General features: G+C 47.1%; 1 protein-coding gene across 2 annotated transcripts in view; it reads right to left on the reverse strand.

The window, feature by feature from the left end:
- Positions 1-562: 562 nt before the first annotated feature.
- LOC144769485 (uncharacterized) overlaps positions 563-23,870 on the reverse strand; it is a 53,475-nt gene continuing 30,167 nt past the window's right edge. For both annotated transcript variants that reach the window (XM_078653708.1, XM_078653638.1), the window contains one exon: positions 563-4,375. In XM_078653708.1, coding sequence (XP_078509834.1) covers positions 2,247-3,440 — 1,194 coding nt within the window. In that variant the 5' untranslated portion in view covers positions 3,441-4,375 and the 3' untranslated portion in view covers positions 563-2,246. The remainder of the gene's footprint in view (positions 4,376-23,870) is intronic.

Consider the following 23,870-nt stretch of genomic DNA (forward strand, 5'->3'; position numbering starts at 1 on the left):
GCGTAGTTTTAATCCCAGGGTTAATTGTCAGCCTTTCATAGGAATTCCCCCTGGGTCTGTCGATGGAGAAATTCTTCTGAAGGAGAAAGAGCTCTCAAAGAAAACCCATCAGACATTATTAGATAAAGCAGCACTGTATAAGAACCTTAAAAAAAAGAAAAAAGTACATTTTGTATTTGACAAATTCATGTTTAAATCCCTTGTGTGGCACGCTGCTTTCACATGCTCAACATTCTGTGCTATTCTTTAACAAGACTAGTGCCAGGATACAGACATATTCTTAGGTTTACTAAACAAATCAGGTAGGAAATTGGGTAGAAACGACTGAATTATGTTCCCACAGGAGTGAAGCCCAGATCTCAGTATTACAGGTAGCATTTCTCTCTTCATTAATACAGAAGGAGGTAGTACCATCTCAAGCAAAAAAACAACTCGCACTCTGAGAGAAGGCATACTGGCGAGAATAGTCCCCTATGATTCCACCTGCGCCAGACTCACAGCTGAAAGCAGTCATGCTATTGAGATTTGACCCATCAATTGCCAAATAAACTAGGCTCCTTGCTGACATCACAAATTATCTTTATAGTTTAGGGAATAAATCACATTTAAGACCTCCTATACAATCAGCAGTCAAATACCATGAATTCAAATACATTTGTTGTTTTACTTTTATTACATATCTAAAAACATACATTTCGCATTAATATGTAAAATCTAGTCATCATTGTGTACATTTCATAGCCTCATGATTGTTCTTGCTGTAAATTGAGTTTGATTTTACTTGTAAAAACAAACCGGAATATCATTTGTATAAAAAATCTGTATCTTTTGTGTTCCTTTACTTCTAAATCCAGATTTTTTTTCCATTGACAAGATTCAAGAAATGTAAAGTAGGGAGTCGATAGTTCTGAACTGTAAGAGATGAAATTCTTTACTGCTCAAGATTCTTTACTTATCTGTCAAGCTTTCAGAAACGTATTAAGAACTAAACTTTTCATCAGCTCTCTCTGCGATCAATACTTTTGCCATCATGCACGGATTCTGTCCTTTCACCAGCTAGGAGTTGGTTGGTTTATTCTCTGTAAATAAGAAAGGTCTAAAATATATTCATATAAAATCAATCTGGCTGTGAATCATTTACAGTCAGTGGTGAGCCAGCAAAATCCCAAGGGTCCAGCTTGATATTTGACACCCCTGGGGAAGTGCCACTATGGTGGGTGCATTAACAGAAGCATGTGGTGAGTGAAATGAGCAACTTGTCTCCCAAGTCAGCGCTTCAGAGGTAAATGTTGTGCGCTGCAGGCATTAACTCTCAGAGTTACAGGTCACAATTTCCTACTTTGAGTTCTTATGCCTTTGGATGTTGTTTTCTAGCAGCTGTCATTGAACCAGTTATTGCACAAAATGAACAAACACCAAAATCAGCTAGAAATATTCTCCAGTCTGGGCTTGTTAGACTTATTCATGTGTGTTATGTTTATAGATTTTACCACTAATCTCTGTAATCCCACAACACTTCAATATCTACTACATTGGTATGGTTTCTCAACTGTTTCTGTTTGTGTAGTGCACTTGAATGGCATTTCCCCTAAGTGGGTTCATTAGAGATTTCTTAATGTTGAAGGGGCGCTAAAACTACTTCCACATTCACTACAGTGGTACGGGTTTATCACCTGTGTGTGTTCGTTGATGTCTTTGTATTTCTGATAATTGACTAGAGCACTTAACACATTCACTGCACTTGAACGTTTTTTCCCCGGTGTGTGTTCGCTGATTATTCCTTAATTTTGAGGAACGACTAAAACTATTTCCACATTCATTGCAATCAGATGTTTTTTCCCCTGTGTGTGTTCACTGACTTCTCTGCAGAATTGATAACAGACTAATGCTCTTCATACATTCACATTACTGTAATGGCTTTTCCACTGTGTGTGTTCGCTGATGACGTCTGAGATTTGAGGAATCACTAAAACTACTTCCACATTCATTGCAATGGGATGGTTTTTCCCCAGTGTGTGTTTGAATATGTTTTTGTAGGTTTGATGACCCACTACAGCTCTTTACACATTCACTGCACTGGAATAGCTTTTCCCCTGTGTGTGTTCACTGGTGACTCCTGAGATTTTAGGAATCACTAAAACTACTTCCACAATCATTGCAATAGTATGGTTTTTCCCCAGTGTGTGTTTGTTTATTTTTTTTTGGGCCAATAACCAACTGTAGCTCTTCACACATTCACTGCAATGCTATGGTTTTTCTCCTGCGTGTGTTCGTTGATGTCTTCGAAGATTTGATAACACACTGAATCTCGTCACACATTTATTGCAATGGTACGGTTTTTCCCCAGTGTGTGTTCGCTGATGTGTTTGGAGTTCTGATAACCGACTGAAGCTCTTCACACATTCACAGCACTGTAATGGCTTTTCCCCTGTGTGTGTTCGCTGATGAATCCTGAGATATGAGGAATCACTAAAACTACTTCCACATTCACTGCAATGGTATAGTTTTTCCCCAGTGTGTGTTCGCTGATGTCTTTGTAGGTGTGATAACCGACAGAAGCTCTTCACACATTCAGTGCAATGGTATGGTTTTTCCCCTGTGTGTGTTCGCTGATGAACTTGAAGAATTGATAACTGACTGAAGCTCTTCAGACATTCATTGCAATGGTATGGTTTTTCGCCAGTGTGTGTTCGCTGATGTCTTTGTAGGTGTGATAACCGACAGAAGCTCTTCACACATTCAGTGCAATGGTATGGTTTTTCCCCTGTGTGTGTTCGCTGATGAACTTGAAGAATTGATAACTGACTGAAGCTCTTCAGACATTCATTGCAATGGTATGGTTTTTCCCCAGTGTGTGTTCGCTGATGAACTTGGAATTGTGATAACTGACTGAAGCTCTTCACACATTCAGTGCAATGGTATGGTTTTTCCTCAGTGTGTGTTCGCTGATGTCTTTGTAGGTGTGATAACCGATAGAAGCTCTTCACACATTCAGTGCAATGGTATGGTTTTTCTCCTGTGTGTGTTTGCTGATGTCTTTGAAGAATTGATAACTGACTGAATGCCTTCCCACATTCATTGCAATGGTATGGTTTTTCCCCTGTGTGTGTTCGCTGATGAACTTGAAGAACTGATAACTGACTGAAGCTCTTTAGACATTCATTGCAATGGTATGGCTTTTCCCCAGTGTGTGTTCGCTGATGAACTTGAAATTGTGATAACTGACTAAAACTCTTCACACATTCACTACAATGGTATGGTTTTTCTCCTGTGTGTGTTCGCTGATGTCTTTGAAGAATTGATAACTGACTGAATGCCTTCACACATTCACTGCATTGGAATGGTTTTTCACCTGTGTGTGTTCGCTGATGAACTTGGAGTTGTGATAACTGACTGAAGCTCTTCACACATTCAGTGCAATTGTATGGTTTTTCCCCCATGTGTGTTCGCTGATGATCTAGGAGTGCTAACTGACTAAAGTTCTTCACACATTCATTTCAATTGCACGTTGCTTCTCCTGTGTGTGTTTGCTGATGGCTCTTTAGTAGCGATGACAAACTAAAGCTCTTGCTGCTTGTGTATGATTTTTCTTTCTTGGTTAGTGTCTCTGGGTCGGGTTTATATTTGTCTGCATCCCATGACTGCGTTTCCGAGGAGCTAACATGGTTGATAAATCACTTGTGTTATTCTCACATTCCCTGTATGTGTGTAGTATTTTGACTGGTTGATTTTCAGATTTCACAATGAAATACAAGACTCACCAACTACATATATAATAATTGTGGCACGTCAAGCTTCTTTGTAGGTGGTTATGTCTTTAGATTGCGGAATGGGTTTGCATGTTTATGAGTGGAGATCAGTCTTCCTTCTGGTCGAAGCAAATTGGGACAGTCTGTTGTAGATCAGAGACCCTCTCTTTCCTTTACCCTTCAGTTGTCTGGCTCCACTCCCTTGTGCTTTTATCTTGTTCCTGTGGTTTGGCCAGAAAGAGTTTACAATACACCTAGCATGCTGAATGGTGGTCTGCCATGATTACAGGAAGCAGAGTAATGCTGTATCTTCCTCATACCAAACACATGATCAAAGCTGGTAGTGGAGGACTGTTTATACAGGAAGTGGTTTGTCAGTGTTGTTGCCTTCATTTTCTAGAGGTCATTCTTTATCCTGTTGTGTGGAGGTACACAGCTCAGACTCTTACATCCACTGAATTGCTCTGGACTGCCTCTTCCAGGATCTTTCAGTTTATGTTCAGGTTCCTCAGTCTCTATGCAGATTTTTTCCTATTATTGGAGCTCATTTTTTCGAACCACTTTTTTTCAGATTTGCACGATTACTGTCATTATTCTTGATCATTTGTGCATTCAAGGCTGGTTTCCTATTGGATGTAAAGAGATTTAAAATCACTAAATGGAAATGTAAGAGAATGTGAATACACAATATTTAACTAGTTGTAAAATACATCTGGTCATTACTATTTATGAAAGTTATTTAACTTAATGTTCTATAGAACATGTCACATTTTACTTAATTCAGAAAAGGAGGTGATTTTCCGGTGTTCACACAGTAACTTAGTACAGAAAGAGCACACATGGAGTGCCCACTTGCTAGAGGTACAGCCTTACGAAGACGCACATGGCTAAGATCTCATTTAAACAAGAAGGGATTGTGTAAATAGAGATGGATCAGGGTGCGCTGCTGTCACTTCAGTTTCAGGAATAGTATAACAGCAGTAACCCATCAAAGACAACATGATAAAGAAAACTCTTCATGAAGTATATAATAAATGTAACGCTTCAGGAAGTATATAATAATGGTAACGTTCTAGGAAGTATAAAATAAATGTAAAGCTCTAGGAAGTATATAATAAAGGTAACGCTCCAGGAAGTCCATACTAATATTATAAAGAGAGAGCCCAAACCTTTGAGGCAGGTAATCTCAGTAACCATAGCACCAATCACAACACCCAATACAGCGTTGGAAAGGGCAGTTGCAGCAGAAGGACATAGGCTATGCAGACGGCCACCATATATATATATTTTTTTGCAGAGTTTTATATAGCGCAAACTTGACTCGAACTGAATCAGGTATCAGAGCGCTTTACATAGCACCAGTTACGTTACATGAGGATACACATTCATTTTTGTTAGGCACGAGGAGATTAAGTGATTTGCCCAGAATCACAGGATGTTTGGTGTCGTTACCAAGACTCGAACCCAGATCCCCAGGTCCGAGGTCGAGCGCCTTTGCCGTTAGGCCAACTCCTCTATACATTTAAAAGGTAAAAGAACCATGCCAGCAAAGTAGTCCCTTGTGGGCATGTCTGCGTTGTGCTGTGTGCATGGGCTGGGGGCGTGACTAACGCTGGGGGCATGAGAAACGCTGGGGGCGTGTGTTCGCCCTTCGTGCCATGTGAGTCGTACATACAAGTGCCAAATACGTTGCTGCGCAGCATCAAGTGGCACGCTTGGGCCTGACATGCTGGGGGCGTGAGAAACGCTGGGGGCGTGTGTCCGGCCTTCATGCCATGTACACACTATTGCTCCGCATCAAGGGGCACGCTGGGGGCGTGAGAAACGCTGGGGGCGTGTGCTACGTTTTGCCCTTTATGCCATGTGGGTCATACATTAATCAGAAGATCGTCTGCTTTGGCCGTGTGCTGGGGGCGTGACAAACGCGTTCACCTGGAGGCCTGGTAAGTAACTTTACTGCAGCCTCTCCTGCGCGCGGTTACTGAACTCTCTCATTCAACGAAATTACACGCGCCTGATACCATCAACCAGGGCTCTAGCCGGGCTCAGGCAGCGGATCAGTACACTAATTACACGCGCCTGATAACATCAACCAGGGCTGCAGCTGGGCCTCAAGCGAGGGAACACGCGCCTGCTAACATCAAACAAGCCTGCATCTGGGCCTCAAGCGGGGAACATGCAAATGAGCGTGTCTGCGGGGACAATTATTGCAGCCGCTCCTACTCGCTGTCACTCAACTCTCTCATTAAACGGATTTACCCGCAGCTGATATCTCTCTCATTCAACGACATTACACGCGCCTGCTAACATCAACCAGGGCTGTAGCCTGGCTCAGGCGGCGGATCACTACACCAATTACACGCACCTGCTAACATCAACCAGGGCTGCAGCTGGGCCTTCTCCATCCCTATTCTAATGAAACAAAAAATGTTGTCTACCGCAAGATTTTAAAATAAATTGCCCTTGCCAAATACACACATTACACACATTCTATTTCAAACCCAGACAACGTCGGGACGGGCTGCTAGTATATAATAAAAGTAATGCTGCAGGAAATATATAATAATGGTAAGGTTCCAGGAAGTATATAATAAAGGTAACGCTCCAGGAAGTATATAATAAAGGTAACGCTCCAGGAAGTATATAATAAATGTAACGCTCCAGGAAGTATATAATAAAGGTAACGCTCCAGGAAGTATATAATAAATGTAACGCTCCAGGAAGTATATAATAAAGGTAACGCTGCAGGAAGTATATAATAATGGTAATGCTCCAGGAAGTATATAATAAATGTAACGCTCCAGGAAGTATATAATAATGGTAACGCTCCAGGAAGTATATAATAAAGGTAACGCTTTAGGAAGTATATAATAAAGGTAACGCTCTAGGAAGTATATAATGAAGGTAACGCTTCAGGAAGTATATAATAATGGTAACGCTCTAGGATCCCTCGAAACACAGCCGCAGAGAGGCGAAATCGTCAGCCCAGATGGAGAAGAGCTGGGTTCTCCACTGTTTCCAGAACAGTACTTGATATTGAATCTTTCTACGGTTAGGAGGCATAGAATTCCATTAGGATGGAGCTAAGACATGGAAAGAGAAACCTCCCATTCTGGCTCTGCTGTGACGTGGGATGTGGGCCAGGTTTAGATTGGTGGACCGTAGTGTAGGGCATGTAAAATCGTATCCAGGCAGCTAGACTGGGTACTCCTTGGATCTCTGTTCTTTTTTTAATAAGTCTTTAAACAGTTGCGGTGCATCCATTTGGCCAACGCTGATACACATTCTTTAGATTTGACACAAAAGCCAGTCGACTCTGCCGACAGGGAAATAATTAGCTGAGTGTCATCAGTATACGACACTAGTGAGATATTCCAAAATGTTTCACTACCTCCGCCGGAGGTGTGATGTGCATATTAAAAAGGGTAGGACTGAGCTCCGAACCCCGAGGGACCCCAGGAGTCAGTCCTCTTTGTGATGAGACAAAAGGGGGGTGAAAGGGGGATATAACTTTAAAATACCACTTCTTTACAAAAGAAGGTAAAGCAGGCTAGACCTTTGCCCTGTACCCCCAGGTCAGGGAGGTGAGTTAATATTATTGCATGTGAGACAGTGTCGAAGGCCGAACTTAAATCTAGGAGTATCAGAGCCTGGGATTTGCTAGCATCTGAAGTACTGCAAATGGATTCAGTAACTATTAAAAGAGCAATTTTGGTGCTGTATGATCTAAATCTATTTTGGGAATAATGTAATATTTTATATTGTTCAAATATTTTGGTTAGGAGATTGTTCACATGTTTCTCCCCATCCTTGGACAGAAACGAAGAGAAATGGGTTAATAGTTTTCTGGCTGAGTGGCATTTAGCAAAGGCTTTTTTAGAAGACGGATTACCTTGGCGTGTTTCTATGATATTGATACTTCTTCGATGCTTAGCAAGAGCTCTTGAAATTTTAAAATATAATCTGGTTTAAATGGGTCATTCGGAGATCCAGAATTTCACTTGACGATTACAGGTGGAAATAGAATCTGTATCAAGTAGAGCCAATTGGTCCAAGGGAGCCCAATGCGAGTGGTAGGTCTGTTTCCTCACCCCCTATTAAAGTAAAGATAAAGACCATTGACCAAGCTTGCTGCAGTGGCTGTTAGAAGCTTCCGCTAATCCAGGAGTGGAGGTGGGTTTAATCAGGTTGTTCACAATAGAGAAGATTTCCTTTGAAAGCTTGCTGCTGTTTTTGATTTGTCTATAAATAATTTGACAAAGGCTATTTTAATCAGTTTCTTGTAACATTTACTCACTCTCAAGTATTGCATTCATACTGCAGCATCATAGGATTTGTGCCAAGCACACTCTAGTTCTTTGAATTGCTTCTTTTATGAGCAATGCTTCATTGAACCAAGCAACTGGGGGGCTGCTTCCTACATTTATAGAGCTTGGCAGGAATAAAATTATCCAAGGCAGAATTTTTTCCATGCTTTGGTGGAAGTCTCCGCCCGTTCTATATTGGAGTCTATTATAGGGCACACTCCTTTTGATAAACCTTGAAAAGGCAGATGGGTCCAGTTTATGCCACTACTTTCTCATTGTGGGGTTACCGGTAATCTTTTTTTCAACATTAGCTGCATCAATGTTCATTGGCACCAAATAATGGATTGACCAGGACACTGGAATAGGGGGAACAGTTTGAAGGGTGGCAAGGTTGGAAAAAACAGTGTTCAGCAGATGGCCGTCCTCATAGCTGAATGTTTTACTAACTGAGCTAACTGGAAAGAGGCCAGGTCATTAGTAAAGTCCTGGATTTCTTTATTGTTGATTAGATCAAGATGAAGATTCAAGTCTCCAATTATGCTCAAGTTGGACAATTGCAGTGAGTGCAAGGTAGAGCACTCTGTTAGAGATTTCCTGGGGACGCATCGGAGAAGGGCCGGGCACTGACTACAGTCCCCAGGCTCCACAGTACATGCATCACTCTTCCCGCACCCAGACGTGCTTAAAGGCAGAAGTGAGGTCCCACTGTGGGGGATGCATCCGAGCAGAGCCATTGCACTGACTACAGTCCCCAGGCTCCACCACACAATGCATCACACCTCCCGCGCCCGGAGGCGCTTAAAGGCAGCAGCGAGGTCCCACTGTGGGGAACGCATCGGAGCAGAGCCGGGGCACTGATTACAGCCGCCAGGCTCCACCACACGCCACATCACTCTACCTGCACCCGGAAGAACTTAAAGGCAGCAGCGAGGTCCCGCTGTGGGGGAGGCATAAGAGCAGAGCCAGGGCACGGACTACAGCCCCCAGGCTCCACTGCACAAAGCATTACTCTTCTGGTACCTGGAGATGCTTACAGGCAGCAGCATGAAACCTCTGCACGAGACTCGCCTGGGCTAAGGGCGGGCTCAACCATGCCCATCAGAGCCCGGAGAAGGCTCGGCCCCCCTCTAACTTCTACACTCCCCCGTTACATGCCCATCATGGGCAAGAAAATGCTGAGAGCTACAGAGGAGGTAACTGTTTCCTCTTTAGATACCTTTCTGGCCAAGGCAACATCGGCATTAGAAAAATAAATCGCACTTACAGAAAAGAGACTTTTGTTGGGGTCAGGGGTAGGGCAGTCATCTAATCTAGTTATTTCTCCAACTAAGGGGGGTGTAACAAAACTATATGGAGTTTCTCCTCCAGAATTGCCGGCAGTGTCTGCACCAACCCCCGAACATTCACAGCCTGCCTCTACATTTAGTGGGAAACCAACTGACGCTACTTTCGTAAATGGTAAATTATGGGGGTTGTATCTGGCCCCCTAGCAGGGCCCCCAGCTGTATCTGGGGGCCCTGCTGGGGGCCCCCAGATACAGCTTCCGACTGCCTCTTCGTGCCGGACGGACCGGCATGAAAAGGCAGTAAAAAGCTGCCATCGTACTCCCTCGGTCGCACAGAGGCGACCGGGGGAGTACTGGAGGATTTCTGGACTGCGGACAGGTTTTCCAAGCCTGTCGTCCGTAATCCAGAAATCCGTGTCGGATTCCTTCCCGACTGAGTCCATCAGAATGGCTCGGTCGGGAAGGAATCCGTCCGGGACTGACTGATTCGGTCGGAAGGGCTCCAAACATGGTTCGGAGCCCTTCCGGCCAAAATCGGAATCGGCCCCTAAGTGGGAAACCAAATGACGCTACTTTCGTAAATGGTAAATGAAAAAGAGGTTATGAGATACTGCCCTCCAAATTACCTGCCAAGAAGATCGGAAAGGTCGCTATGCCAGCGAGTTCCACATGTATGAATGGCCAGCAACATTCAGAGACTACATTTCCCTCATATTGATGTGATCTTCATGATAACTTTAAGCAACTTTTGAAACCGATCTATGCCCGTTTCGATTCTATATATTGCACATAAATTCATCCCCTCTGATGTCTGTAAAACTCTTAAAAAAATTATAATTGTGAAAGTCATAATTTGTGTTTTAATTGTGAAAACATGATCCTTGGTCGTGAGTTAGTTAAATCGCCCTCTACTTCTATTGGTCATCCTTATGTTGAAAACAGGGATCCTTTAGGTCCAGACCATGTAGATTTGGCCCCTAGGTGTTGCCCACCGCAGGTAACCATGCAAGATGCTATGGGTAATGGGCAATCACATGACTTATCAAGACCACAGGTTAAGGTAAATCGCCCGTCTACTCGGGCCCATAGCAGACCAAATCAGCAAAACATGGACTTCCCTCCTGCAGCTTGTCACTATGTTTAAATTTTAGTCAACGTGTGTTTATTACGTCACAATCTTAGAAAATCTTCACTTCAGCTGATGGCCAAGGCTCGACACTGGATAACTCAAAACTCTAATAAAGGTCATCTCATCCAAAATCATTTGATAATGGCCAAAAGAACGCAGTGAATTGGGTCTGATATAAAAACAACCAATAATGACTGGTTATTTTAAACTTTGATAATGAATGGCTAGTGAGAGACTTATTAGGGAGTTTACTGGTTGCCCCTTCACTCCATTCTCAGATTTATGCAGTCTCGTTGGGCTTTTTTTATAGGTCCGCACCAGTACGTAGTTCCACCGTACTCACTCAGGGCCTTTCTTTAGTGAGAACTGGTCATAAGCCTACACAGGTGGCTTTCGATGCCCTTGCCCTATTAAATAGGTAGTCATTCTTGGAATGTATGAAGGCATGTGATTGACTGATCTCTCCACTAAATCATTTGCCTCCTCAATCTGTTCTTTAAAATGATCATCAAACAGTTTCTGGTTTGGTACCCGTGGAGAGAGTCCAGCTGGTCGTTTTAGGTTCACTAAACAGTATTACATCCTTACCAATAGACCCTACATCATCATTCTCACCAGTACCGACAGCGATTCGGTCGCAGGTGTCGCCAAATGTGATATAAAGTTTCTCTCTAGGACTATAGAAGGTTATGAAAACAAAAAGGATAATCAAAATTGGCATAAAGGGTTTACGAATTCTGATATCTACTTTCAGGAAAATTGGGCAGAGCAGTCTGTCTATGTAAATGGCTACAGCTCCTTTATTACGCCAGCAGTTCCATCAGCAACTGGTAGATCTAAGGGGGCTTACTCAGAATTATAGCAAACACGATCACCCTAGGTAAGGTGACCTTTATCAATAACTCACCCGGTTTTCATGTTATCTTGGCTGAACATACTAAGAAAATTGATTTGTTATGGAATCATTTTTATTATAATAATTTTAACAATCCTACACAGGTGACTGCTGAGTTGGCGGGAATATTGGAATCTCTGTTAACATTCCACACACTTTCAATTTGTTTTATTTGAGCTGGGGATTTTCACATGTACTGTAGCCCCAATTTGGACCAATGTATTTGTGGGGTAATTGACACACATGATTCGTTGCTAGTCCATTTTATGCACCATAACTACGGAAACATTTCAAACAGTTTTTCATTAACTTAGGATCTAGTTATAATAAACCTGTGTCACCCCATGACTGGTCAACCGCACCCCACCTTTCAAATTACTGGAGTTACCTAGACATCTGATTTTACAATTATTCAGACTACTTTTAAGAGATGTATTAAGTCCTCCATAGTCGAGTTGACAGAGTTCAGTGATCATGCTTTCCTTCTTTTTTTGTTTTGTTTGGCCTCTTTCTGCTAAGTCAAGCTCTATATTTGCCCCAAAACCGTATCTGAGTAGTAAAAATGGATCTACTCTTAAATGGGAGAAAATTAACCCTATTTCCTTCCTCCCAAAGGTTACAAAGGAGGTGTTACCTGACATTGAATCCTGCTTAGACAACAACACTGATAGTCATCAAGAAGTAATAGCATTTAGTAAAATGTTATTATCTATAAATTCAAATCTTTTACATCCAACTACAAGAAACACTCCTTTGACGATAAGGGGGTTTGAGACAAATTGCTCAAAGGCCTCCAAAGAACTTCACACTGCTCTTACAACAAGTCCCAGACTTGATAAGGAAGCTACGAGCTGACTCTAAGACAGGTAGGGCGGTGAGAAAAAAGGATTTACGGGATGAAGCATGGGTAAATTTGTGTGAGGCTTCGAGGAGTAAAGATAGCAAGGAATTTTGGAGGGTGGTAAATGCCCCTTTTTGGCAGGATCAGGGCGGCCCCTCTCTTGAGATTCATATAGATCAATAGACCTGGGTGTCTCACTTCCAGAGCATTTTTAATGTAGAGATGGATAGCGCTACAAAAAACCTTAGGACTTGATGACTGCCCATCTGGGGATGGAATTCTCATTAGAGGAAATTGAGCTTGCACTCTCTCAATCGCCTGCCCTAAAGGCAGCAGGGTCAGATGGGGTTCCTCTGGATATTTTCTTTGTACATAAGAATTTATGGGCTCCACTCTTGACCCAAGTTTTAATACTGTTTCCAAAGTGGGACTCCTGGTATCTTGGAAACAATCCGTGATTATCCCCATAGATAAGAAAGGGGATCCCTTGAATCCAGCAAATTACCGCCCAATCGCCCTGCTGGATAGCGCTGCCAAACTAATGGGGAGATTGCTCCTAAATAGACTGGAGGAGTGGGCATTTGTTAATACTGTTTTAGCTGAGACACAATATGGTTTAGAAATAGGCGGGGTACGATCGACCACGGACAAAATTCACCCTTACTTGCAGCAAAATATGTTTGCACCAAAAAGGGCTAGTTTTATATGGCTTTTGTGGACTTGTCCGCGGCCTTCGACTACGTGAACCACTCAAAATTGTGGGTTCTTTTGGAGTCGCTGGGCGTGGACAACTCCATAATTCTTTTTTATTAGGGAGACGTATAGAGAGGCAGGGGCAGTAGTCAGGTTTGGTAAACAGGGGGAATTTTCCGAAATATTTAAAAGTGAAAAGAGGGTGCGACAGGGGTGTGGCCTTGCCCTCTTTCTTTTTTTCCTTGTACACCAATAACTGTAATGAAGTTACGACTGCGCAGTGCAGAGATGTTCCATCAGCAGGTGGCTTATCGCTGCTTGCTCTCTCCTATGCAGGTGATGCGGTTTTGATGGCCAGGACACCGCTGGCCCTACATCGCTTGATTGGCTCTTGTTCAATTTTCAAGGCTGAACTGGGCCTGCTTGTTAACAAATCATAAACCTTTGTTATGATAGCCGGACTGAGAAGGAAAAAGTTGTATTTCTCTGGAACGGGTAGAGTCCTTTATTAGGTCGAGCCTGAGCCAGCGTGCAGTTGCTGCTCTGCGAAGATCTGTGGTGGTTCTGTACGGTACGGAGAGAAGCTTCGCTCACTCCACCGACCTTATTTTGGATTGGCTTGTGTCTTTTTCCTTCGTAAATGCTGCAGTCTGATTCAGTATGAGGCTTATTAGTCCCTCCTTAGTATGGGCAAGTAGCCTTGTGTATCCTCTCATGGCTACTAGCACCTTTACTTGTTTTATCAGTTTTTTTAAAGACCTTTATTGATGTTGAAAGTTGTTGGTCACAGCATGATGCCTACATCCCTTGGCGGGCCGGCAGTGCGATGTAGTATTCTGCAAAGCATTATAGGTGGTGAGGGTGTACACAGCAAGCCGCCTACAATTACTTTGGGCTGGCCACGTTAGGTGGGACGGGTTCAATTAGGAGCATTAAAAGGTAATAAATATTCTTTTTCTCTAGAACATGAAGATAAGCAACATTGCCACTTTACGCACGTTTGAGAGGAGAAGGTGCCCATTTACGCTGATTCATGCTGAATATACAATCTAGTACATGATGTTATCCTGCACCCTGGAGCCGAATTGGCCGCTATACTCTGGTCTAAGCGAGATCCCACATGTATTGATTCACACCTCTACCTGTCGTCGCCGGTACAAGGCTCAGTAGCCATGTCTGTGGTGGTGGTATGATCCAGGATGTAGGTCTGAAGGGGAGCCCATATATCGCATGGGCAGGAGGAAGATGGTAGGAGTTCGGAGTAGACGTGTAATTGTTCTTGACAATAGATAAGATCGTGTAGCCAAATTTTGAACTTGGGGGCTCTCCCCCTTCCCTACCTGCAGGCAATCAGTTGTTTGGCCAGGAGGAGCGCCAGGGAAGTATAGCGCCGCATCTTAGCGGCGAGCGGCTCAGTGTACCCTAGTAGTGTGGTTAGGGGTTCAGCAGGAATATGTAGACCAGTCATTTGGTCCAGTGCCAGCAAGACCTCCGTCCAATAACTTTGTATGGGCGGGCAATCCCAGGCAAGGTGTCTCAAGTCTGCTCCGGCGCAGCCGCAACAATCACATTGATCATTATCTCGAAGGTGCAGCCGGTGTAATCGCGCCGGTGTGTAATAAAGGCAGTGAATTTATTTGTAGTGAATGATGCGCAATCTGCTGCTGGTGGAGATAGTTCCAGTTTGGTGGCAGCAGAAGGACCATTGTTCTTCAGTGAGGGGTGACCCTAATTCTTCCTCCCAGTGACCCTTGGCTGGGGTAGGCCGTTGTGATGGTGGAGAAGTGTGGCTCAATGGTTAGAGCGGCAGACCCTGATGCAGAGGTCTAGCCCAGGAACAGGGTTCAATTCCCCGCCTCGGTGGGTCTTGGGCTCAAATTCCACGGATCTGATAATTCTCGCCTCGTGCCTATTCCAATCATGGAGTCCCACTCTGCAACTCTGGGCAATAGCTTGCTTAATCTCCACAACAGCCCCCACAACGCTAAGGATGCCTGGCCTCCATCTTGGGGGTGCCCAGGAGTGGACAGCTCACAGGGAAAGCCAGGATGGGTTCCACAGCAGTATTCGTACAAGCGCCTTGAGACCCTTGCGGGTGAGTAGTGCGCTTTACAAGTATCAATTTACATTTACATTTTTGGATTGTGTGGTATAGGAGTGACACCACGTGTGTGGGGGTAGTTTGTTGGAAAAGGTCGTGAAGGGGGGACATAATGGGAGGTTCCTGCGGAAAACATGGGGTTAGGGATCTCACATCCTGTCGCAGTCTGACATAGAAGAACCGCTCAAGAGGGGTGGGGGGTGAAGTGCCCAAAAATTCCTTGCTGGTGCGAAGTTGCCATTGACGTAGTTTCTCCCAGGTCTGGATGGATAGTTTGCGGAGGAGTCGACGGCAACCCCCTTCCTTTGTGACTGGGAGGTCGTGTCTGTCACGGAGTGGGAGTAGGGGGGAGTAAAGTGCAGTTTAGCCGTCTAGCTAGGTCGTGTCAAGCGCTGGTGGTGCATTGTACGTTGGTGAAGGCTGAGCGTCGCAGGACGGCAGGAGAGCTCAGATAGGCAGAGCATGGTGTTGGGGCCATGTAACCGTCTTCTATCGCCAGGAGGGGCATGTAGGAGGAGGGTATATCCAGTAGGATGTGAAATGGGCCTGCGCGCAGCTAAAGTATGACTCAAGGTCTGGTACCTCAAAGCCTCCGGCGCTAAAAGGTCGCTAGAGGGTGTCACAGCAGAGTCTGGTTTGCTTCCCACCTCAAACTAGGTGAATGAGTTGGCTTTTAATGGCGTTAAAAAAATTACGACTGGGGGCGTAGGGGATGTTAATGAAGAGGTATAGTAGTCTGGGTAGGACCACCATTTTTATAAGGGAGACTCTCCAAGCCATATAGAGGGGTAACGCTATCCACATGGCGATTATCTCAGTTAGTATATCAAGCGCCCGTCCGTAGTTGGCCTTTTTCAGTTCACTCCAGTTTCAGGAGATAACAATGCCGAGATAGGTGAGGGTGTCGTCACACCATGTCATGGGAAAATCAGGCATGAAGCGCGAGGTGGCGTCAGTGTGAGGGTAAATCTGGTATTTCCCCCAATTAATGATAACCCCAGAAAGGTGCCCAAAGTGAATCAGTAGGTAGAGAATGGGATTGAGACTTTCGCCTGGATTGCGGAGGTCGTCGGCGTATAAGATTAGTATTTGTCTCTCTGGATAGATAAGAGCATGGTCAAGATAGTCCGGTTGGATTTTGGCAGCCAGGGGCTCAACAGCCAGGGCGAAAAGTAGGGGTGAGAGGGGGCACCCTTGACGGGTGCCCCTGGCTATTGTGAAGGGAGAGGATCGAACGCTGTTGACCCTGACGGTAGCCCATAGGCCAGTATATAGCAGGCTAATCCAGGCTACAAAAGGAGCGGGGAGCCCCATACGTTGTAGGACAAAGGCTAGATAATCCCATTCTAGTGAATCAAACACCTTAGTGGCATCAAGGAAGCTGCAGCGTTCATGTCAGGGTGGATAGCTTGGATGATAGCTAACAGGGTGCACTGGTTATGAGACGTGCCTCTGCTTGGTACAAACCCAGATTGGTCAGGCAGGACTAGGACAGTCATGAGGGGGTTGCTGCAATTGGAGATCAACTTCGCTAAGATCTTAGAGTCAATGTTGATGAGGGAGAGGGGTCTGTATGAGTCGCACCACGAGGTCGGCTTGCGCGGTTTCGGCAGGGAGACTATGAGCGCTTTTCGCATTGTCTGAGGCAGTATGCCCGATTCTCTTAGAAGACATGTCGCAGCACAGGGATGAGTAAATGGCGATATGTTTCATAGAACTCGGCCGGGAGGCCATCCGGCCCAGGGGCTTTGACAGATTGTAGATGCATTATAGCAGATATGATCTCCTTATCCTTGTGGTGCGCAAGGAAGAATTCTCTTTGGTTATCTCCCAGCCAGGCTATTGCGGTGTCCTCGAAAAAAGGGGTGAAGTTTACGGGCTGTGTTCTGTGTGTTGCATATAGGGCTTTATAAAGCTGTCTGAAAGTGTCTACTATCACTTTACTTGGTTGTTACATGGTGTGTGCTCTATTTTCTGTAATGAGTTAGTCCTACAGCAGGCATAACGACGTGCCCACCTGGGACAATGGGGCCACTAATTTTCCAAGCGCCACACTTTAATTTTATTTGCAGCTTCAAAGCAGCATTTGCTCCCTCTCCTGCCCCTCCCATGTCTTCATCAACGGCAAAAGCCTCTACCGGCTATAGTGATCAGCTGCTGAGCTGGGCTCCGACCGGCTCGCCTCCCCTACTCCTCTGCAACAGCTGACCAGCAGCACATGTGGCTGCCAGGAACCTGATGCATGCGAGTACTGATTTTGTTAAATTTAAAATATCAGAGTACTTACTTGCATAGACTCGCAAATCGTACACTTATGCCGTCTACACTACATGTACATGTTAGTTCTCCGAAATGCATCCTACTGCTGAAAGTGTTACTATGGAACAGAGGATTAGGACATATGATTTTGCTTTACTAAAACACTTCCAAGTTGGACATACAAGCCTAATTAGAAAGCTACCTTTTTTTAATAAAGGTTGTTGAAAACAATGGGCAAGAGCTCTCCTGCAACCAACCTTGAATCAATCAATCAATCAATCAATCAATCAATCAATCAATCATTTGTAAAGCGCACTACATACTCGCGAGGGTCTCAAGGTGCTGGGGGGCGCTATTGATCGAACAGCTAGGTCTTGAGTATCCTCCTGAAGGTCAGCAGGTCTTGGGTCTGTCGTAGGCTCAGTGGGAGGGTGTTCCATGTCTTGGCGGCGAGGTGGGAGAAGGATCTCTCACCGGTGGTTGTTCTTCAGATGCGCGAGATGGTGGCGAGTGAGAGGTCGGCGGAATGGAGCTGGCGGTTGGGGATGTAGGCGGTTGGGGATGTAGAAGGAGAGCCGTCTGTTGAGGTAGGCTGGGCCGGTCTTGTGGAGTGCCTTGTTGGCGTGGGTGAGGAGCTTGAAGGATATCCTCTTGTTGACAGGGAGCCAGTGCAGGTTTCTCAAGTGGGGGGTGATGTGGCCATGGCGTGGTACGTCGAGGATCAGTCGTGCCGAGGCATTTTGGATGCGTTGTAGTCGTTTGATGAGCTTGGTCGGGGATCCCGCGTAAAGGGCGTTTCCGTAGTCAAGTCTGCTGCTGACGAGGGCCTGGGTGACTGTCTCTCCTGTTTCTTTCGGGATCCATCTGTAGATCTTGCGGAGTATGTGGAGGGTGTTGAAGCAGGAGGAGAAGACGGCGTTGACTTGCTTGGTCATTGAGAGCGTTGAGTCGAGCATGATTCCCAGGTTGCGTGCATGGTCGGTGGGTGGGTGTCGGGGCTGCCCCCAGTGCCGTTCAGCCACCAGGAGTCATCCCAGGCTGAAGGGTTGGAGCCGAGGATGAGGACCTCCGTCTTGTCCGAGTTCAGCGTCAGACGGCTGGTCTTCATCCAGTCGGTGACAGCCTTCATTCCTTCGTGGAGGTTGGCTTTGGCGATGATGGGGTCCTTGGTGAGGGAGAGGATCAGCTGAGTGTCGTCGGCGTAGGAGATTATGTTGAGGTCGTGCTGTCGGGCTACGTGTGCGAGCGGAGCCATGTAAATGTTAAACAGCGTCAGGCTGAGGGAGGATCCCTGGGGTACGCCCCAGATGTGCTCAGAGGCTTTGGAACAGAAGGGGGAGTGGCGGACGCTCTGGGTTCTGTCGGAGAGGAAGGAAGTGGTCCAATCCAGAGCCTTGTCTCAGATCCCTGCGGCGTGGAGGCGTGCGCGTAGTGTGTGGTGGCAGATGGTGTCGAAGGCGGCAGAGAGGTCTAGGAGGATGAGTGCTGCGGTCTCGCCGTTGTTCAGTAGGGTCCTGATGTCGTCGGTGGTGGAGATGAGGGCAGTCTCGGTGCTGTGGTTGCTGCGGAACCCTGACTGGGATGGGTCCAGGATTCTGTTTTCTTCGAGGTTTCGGGTTAGCTGTCTGTTGACGGTTTTCTCAATGACTTTGGCCGGGAAGGGGAGCAGAGAGATGGGCCAGAAGTTCTTGAGGTCTCTTGGGTCTGCCTTAGGTTTTTTGGTAGGGCGTTGATCTCGGCGTGTTTCCAGATCTCTGGAAAGGTCGCGGTCTCGAGGGAGAGATTGTTGAAGTTGCGCAGGTGGGGTGCAATGGAGCTGCTTGCTCTATTGAAGACGTGGTGCGGGAATGGGTCTGACAGAGAGCCAGAGTGGATTGAGCGCATGGTCTTGATGGTGTCATCGATGCTCACGCTGGCCGCGGCTAGCAGGGGTCGTGGTCGATGGAGGGTCTGTTGTGTTGCTGTCTGTTGGGGCTGTCTGGGTGTCTGCTATCTTGCAGTGGAAGAAGGTGGCAAGGGAGTCGCACAGGGCTTGCAACGGCGGGATGTCGTTGGTGTTGGAGCTGAGGTTGGAGAGTTCCTTCACGATGTTGAAGAGCTCCTTAGAACTGTGTGGGTTGTTGTCGAGGCAGTCTTTGAAGGAGGTCTTCTTGGCCGCCCTGATGAGGAGGTGGTGATTGCGGATGGCGTACGTGTTTGCTGCGTGGCTGTCCGGAGTTTGTTCACTGTGCCATTTCTTCTCTAGTTTCCGGCAGGCTTGCTTGGAGGCTAGGAGTTCTGGGGTGAACCAGCTGGCCCTCTTGCTGGTGTCTCTGTGGGGGGGTTTCTTCAGCGGGGCGTGGGTGTTGGTCGCAGTCCTCGATCCAGTGTCTGAGGCTGTGGGCAGCGTTGTCGGTGTTGGAGGGTTCGGTGGGTGGGCTGAGAGCGAGGTCTGCGTGTAGTTGGTCTTCGGTGATTTTGCTCCAGCAGCGGCGGGGGATCTGTTGGGTGCAGTGGTGTGTGGTGAGTTTCTGGAAGGCGAAGTGGATGCAGCGGTGGTCGGTCCAGAGGAGCTCGGTGGTGTGGATGATGGAGACTTACAGGCTTGAGGAGAAGACGGGGTCGAGCATGTGGCCGGCGGAGTGGGTGGGGGTTTTGACCGAGGTTGGCGAGGTAATTGATCAGGGTTGTGGAGTTGTTGTCGTTGTTGTTCTCAAGGTGAAAGTTCAGGTCTCCGAGGAGGATGTAGTCGGTGGAGGTCAGGGCGTGCGTGCTGATCAAGTCGGCAATGCAGTCGCTGAACTGGGGGGCTGGGTCCGGGGGGTCGGTAGACGAGGGTGCCTCTGAGGGTGGAATTAGGGTCTGTGTGGATCTGGAAATGCATGTGTTCGGCGGTGCTGAGTGCGTCATCGTTTCTAGTCGAGACCCTGATGCTGTTCTTGCTTGTGGACAATGGCGATTCCTCCTCAGACTCCGTTGGTGCGGTCTCTGCGGGTGATCTTGTAGCCGTCTGGGATGGCTATGGCAATGCCGGGTGCGGAGGAGTCATTAAACCAGGTCTCTGTCAGGAAGGCGACGTCCGGGGATGTTGTGTCGAGCAGGTCCCTGAGCTCGATGGCATGCTTGGGTGCGGAGCAGGTGTTCAGTAGTATGCATCGGAGGTGGTTGGGGTCTTTCTTTGCGGGTGGTTCATCGGCTCTGAGGCTGGTGTAGCTGCAGTTCCGGCAGGTGAAGGGGCCGTGTGTACGTTTCGGGGCGGCCTTGAAGCAGGTGTGGCTCCGTCTGGAGATGAGAGTGTGCAGAGTGCTGGCGTCGTAGTGGCGGCGGTCGTCATGGCGGGTGCAGGGGCCAGGGGTTCTGGTGCTGGGCGCGGTCTAGGCGCGGACGGGCTCACCTTAGGCGTGCCTTCGGCGCGCCAGCGGCGCGACCGCACAGCGGCTGGCATATATGGGGAGGTGGGAGGGAGGAGCAGCTGGGAGGCGGGAGGCGGGGGCAGTGAATGGGCAGTGGGCAGTCAGGGGGGCGGGCCGCAGGGAACGCAGTGGCGAGGGAGGTGAGGGACAACGAAGGTAACAGAAGGAAAAGGGGCACAAAATCGAGGGTAAAACGAGTGGCACAGAAGGCAAAAGGGCACAAAAAAGTAGTGGAACAGAAGGCAAAAAGGGGCACAGAAACGAGGGAAAAATGAGTGGCACAGAGGGCAGAAGGGCACAAAAAAGAGTGGAACAGAAGGCAAAAGGGGCACAAAAAACGAGTGGAACAGAGGGCAGAAGGGCACCAAAAAACGAAGGAAAAATGAGTGGAACAGAGGGCAGAAAGGCACAAAAAAAGAGGGAAAAAGGAGTGGAATAGAGGGCAGAAAGGCACAAAAAACGAGGGAAAAACAAGTGGCACAGAGGGCAGAAAAACACATAAAAAGAGGGAAAAACAAGTGGAACATAGGGCAGAAAGGCACAAAAAACAAGGGAAAAACGAGTTGCCGCAAGTCTCTGCACCAACCCCCGAACATTCACAGCCTGCTTCTACATTTAGGGGCCTATTCCGATGTCGGACGGGGCAGGAGCTGTAACTGACCAACCTGCTGTTGTCGGTTACAGCCCTGGTAGTATGATGCACCCGAACAGGGTACGGTTGCATTCTTATACCTTACAATGCAAGCATGCTTTCCGATCGGAAAGCATGCTTGCATTGCTGAAAGCAGGGGTGCAGTTCATCCACAAGGTGCCTGCCACCGGGTGCAGGGATCAACGGAGGGGCACTATAGGTGCCACCAGGCCGCCATCCGGCGGCCTCACACCTATGGGGGCCCTGCTGGGGGCCCCCAGAGACAGCTTCCAACTGTCTTTTCGTGCCGGAAGGACCGGCACGAAAAGGCAGTAAAAAGCTGCCTTTGTACTCCCTCTGTCGCACAGAGGCGACCGGAGGAGTACTGGAAGAATTCCGGACTGCGGACAGGTTCTCCAAGCCTGTCGTCCGAAATCCGGAAATCCGAGTCGGATTCCTTCCCGACCGAGCCCATCGGAATGGCTTGGTCGGGAAGGAATCCGGCCGGGACTGACCGATTCGGTCGGAAGGGCTCCGAACATGGTTGGACTCGCTGGTAGGTTGGGTGAACTCCTTGATGATGTTGAAGAGTTCTTTGCTGTTGTGTGTGTGGGTGGAGATTCTGTCTTCGAGTGCTTTTTTCCTCGTTTTTCTGATGAGTTGGTGGTGGACTTTGGTGGCGTCTCTGAAGTTGTTGTGAGCTTCTGTGGATTTGGTGTACCTCCAGTCCTTTTCGAGGCGGAGGCGGGTACGTCTGGACTCTCGAAGTTCGGTGGTAAATCATCTAGCTTTCTTGGCGTGGGTGTTGTTGTTTTTCTTGAGGGAGGCTGCGGCGTTGGGATCGCCGTTTTAGCGATGGTAGGTGCCATGACACCTGTGGTCACAGACGACCGCCAGAAAATGTGTTTCTACAGCACCATTTACCTGGATGATGCTTGTTGTTGCTCTGTGGCCAGCTGGTCTGGAAGGAGCCTGTGGTTTGTGGTGGCTCACCTGTTTGAAGCCACCTCCAGGCAGGAGGTGCCTCATGCAGATGTTCCAGAGCTTTCTTCCAGTCAGATGTTGCTCCTTTCCTGGCTGAGTAGTTCAAAGATCATGTGAGTCAGACCTGCTCTAGGTCACCTTCATCTTAAATGGTGTTTGACTGATAAAGTCACAGAGCTCAAATTATCTGAAAAAAAGAAGCTGGATTTCACTGAGCTCAGAGGAAAACTACTCCTACAATGAGAGGGATTTCAAGATCCCCCCTGCATTCCCCACCTACTTCCAGTATCAGGTAGGGGAGCCAAAGCAATAGATATGGTCAGGTTGTCAGGCCCATCAGGGACACAGGACAACCAGCATGTAACAGCAAACAGCCAGCCAGCCAGACAGACACATACCTGCCCTTCCCACCCTCAACCAGCAGCATTCCCCTTAGGGGTGCAAACGAACACAGTGGTACCCTGACAAATAATCTGCTGCCATCACAGCCAGTCACATCACAGCATTGTTAGAAGGGGAACTATCCACCCTCAGTGTGACTGGGGAACATTTTGGCAGTTTTTAGTCTCTTGGTAAAGAGTATGGGATCACAGGAGACTAAATGTGTATTACTGTGGTATATAAATAAATAATACCGGATCTATTTTTGAATGAATGAATGAATAACAGATAGCTCAATAAAATAAGAGTCAAGATTCGAGGTAGTAGGAGTTTCTGCAGGTTTATTACAGCATAAGGACAGGATCAGGACAACCTGCATAGGAACAGAGGTAACAGGGCCCAGCAGGACAACTGGGGCCCAGCAGCTGCCGGGGCTTGATCTGGGATGAGCGCGCTAACTTTTAATAACAATCCATCAACTTATATACATAGCGCGAACACATAGCATTACATTGCAGTAGGCGTAGCAGTGGGTGGAGCAGAAGGCGTGACGCGTAGCAGTCGCGAAAGATAACAGTAAAAAGAGGTGTAACTGGGAGTATACTTAGGCATGTGATGAAAACGTAACAGAATATGTCATGAATGGGCGGAAACTTTGGAGGGGGCTACCTAAGGAGCCGGGACCTCTAACCTAATGGTGCGCGTAAACTGGCAATGACGTATCACTAGGAGAAGCTGGGGGCTACGAACTCTGTGCTAGGAGCAGAGACTAGAGTCTGGAGGGTCGGAGCGACATGTACCTAAACCCTATCTGGTATCTGATGTTTAGGGAACATGTTGATATAAACTAGAAGTCATGAGGGGAAAAGCTAACTTGACTCTAAGACTGGACCATGCATTATTCTACATGTAGTGCGTGATGAAGAATATTAAATGACCATTAAATGCAGTATTTCTCTAACGTGGAGCCGCATAGGCTAGACAATGACGGAAACTATTGATGCAGTTCAGTAGCTTAGGAATGCAGAGAAGGAGGACTGAACTGATAGCTGGAACTATAACATACTTTTGGCAGACTCAGAGGCAGAGCCAAGCTGCACCGGGCACTGCGAGGCAGGAAGTAAGTGAAGGGTCGAGGATACAGGTGGGGGCTGTATCGCTCCTCAGCGAGGCTTTCAGGAGACATGAGCTGAATCTGATGTCCGGGCCCTTTTGAGGCCTGG

Source organism: Lissotriton helveticus, chromosome 1_1 (assembly GCF_964261635.1).
Source record: "Lissotriton helveticus chromosome 1_1, aLisHel1.1, whole genome shotgun sequence".
Classification (NCBI taxonomy): domain Eukaryota; kingdom Metazoa; phylum Chordata; class Amphibia; order Caudata; family Salamandridae; genus Lissotriton; species Lissotriton helveticus.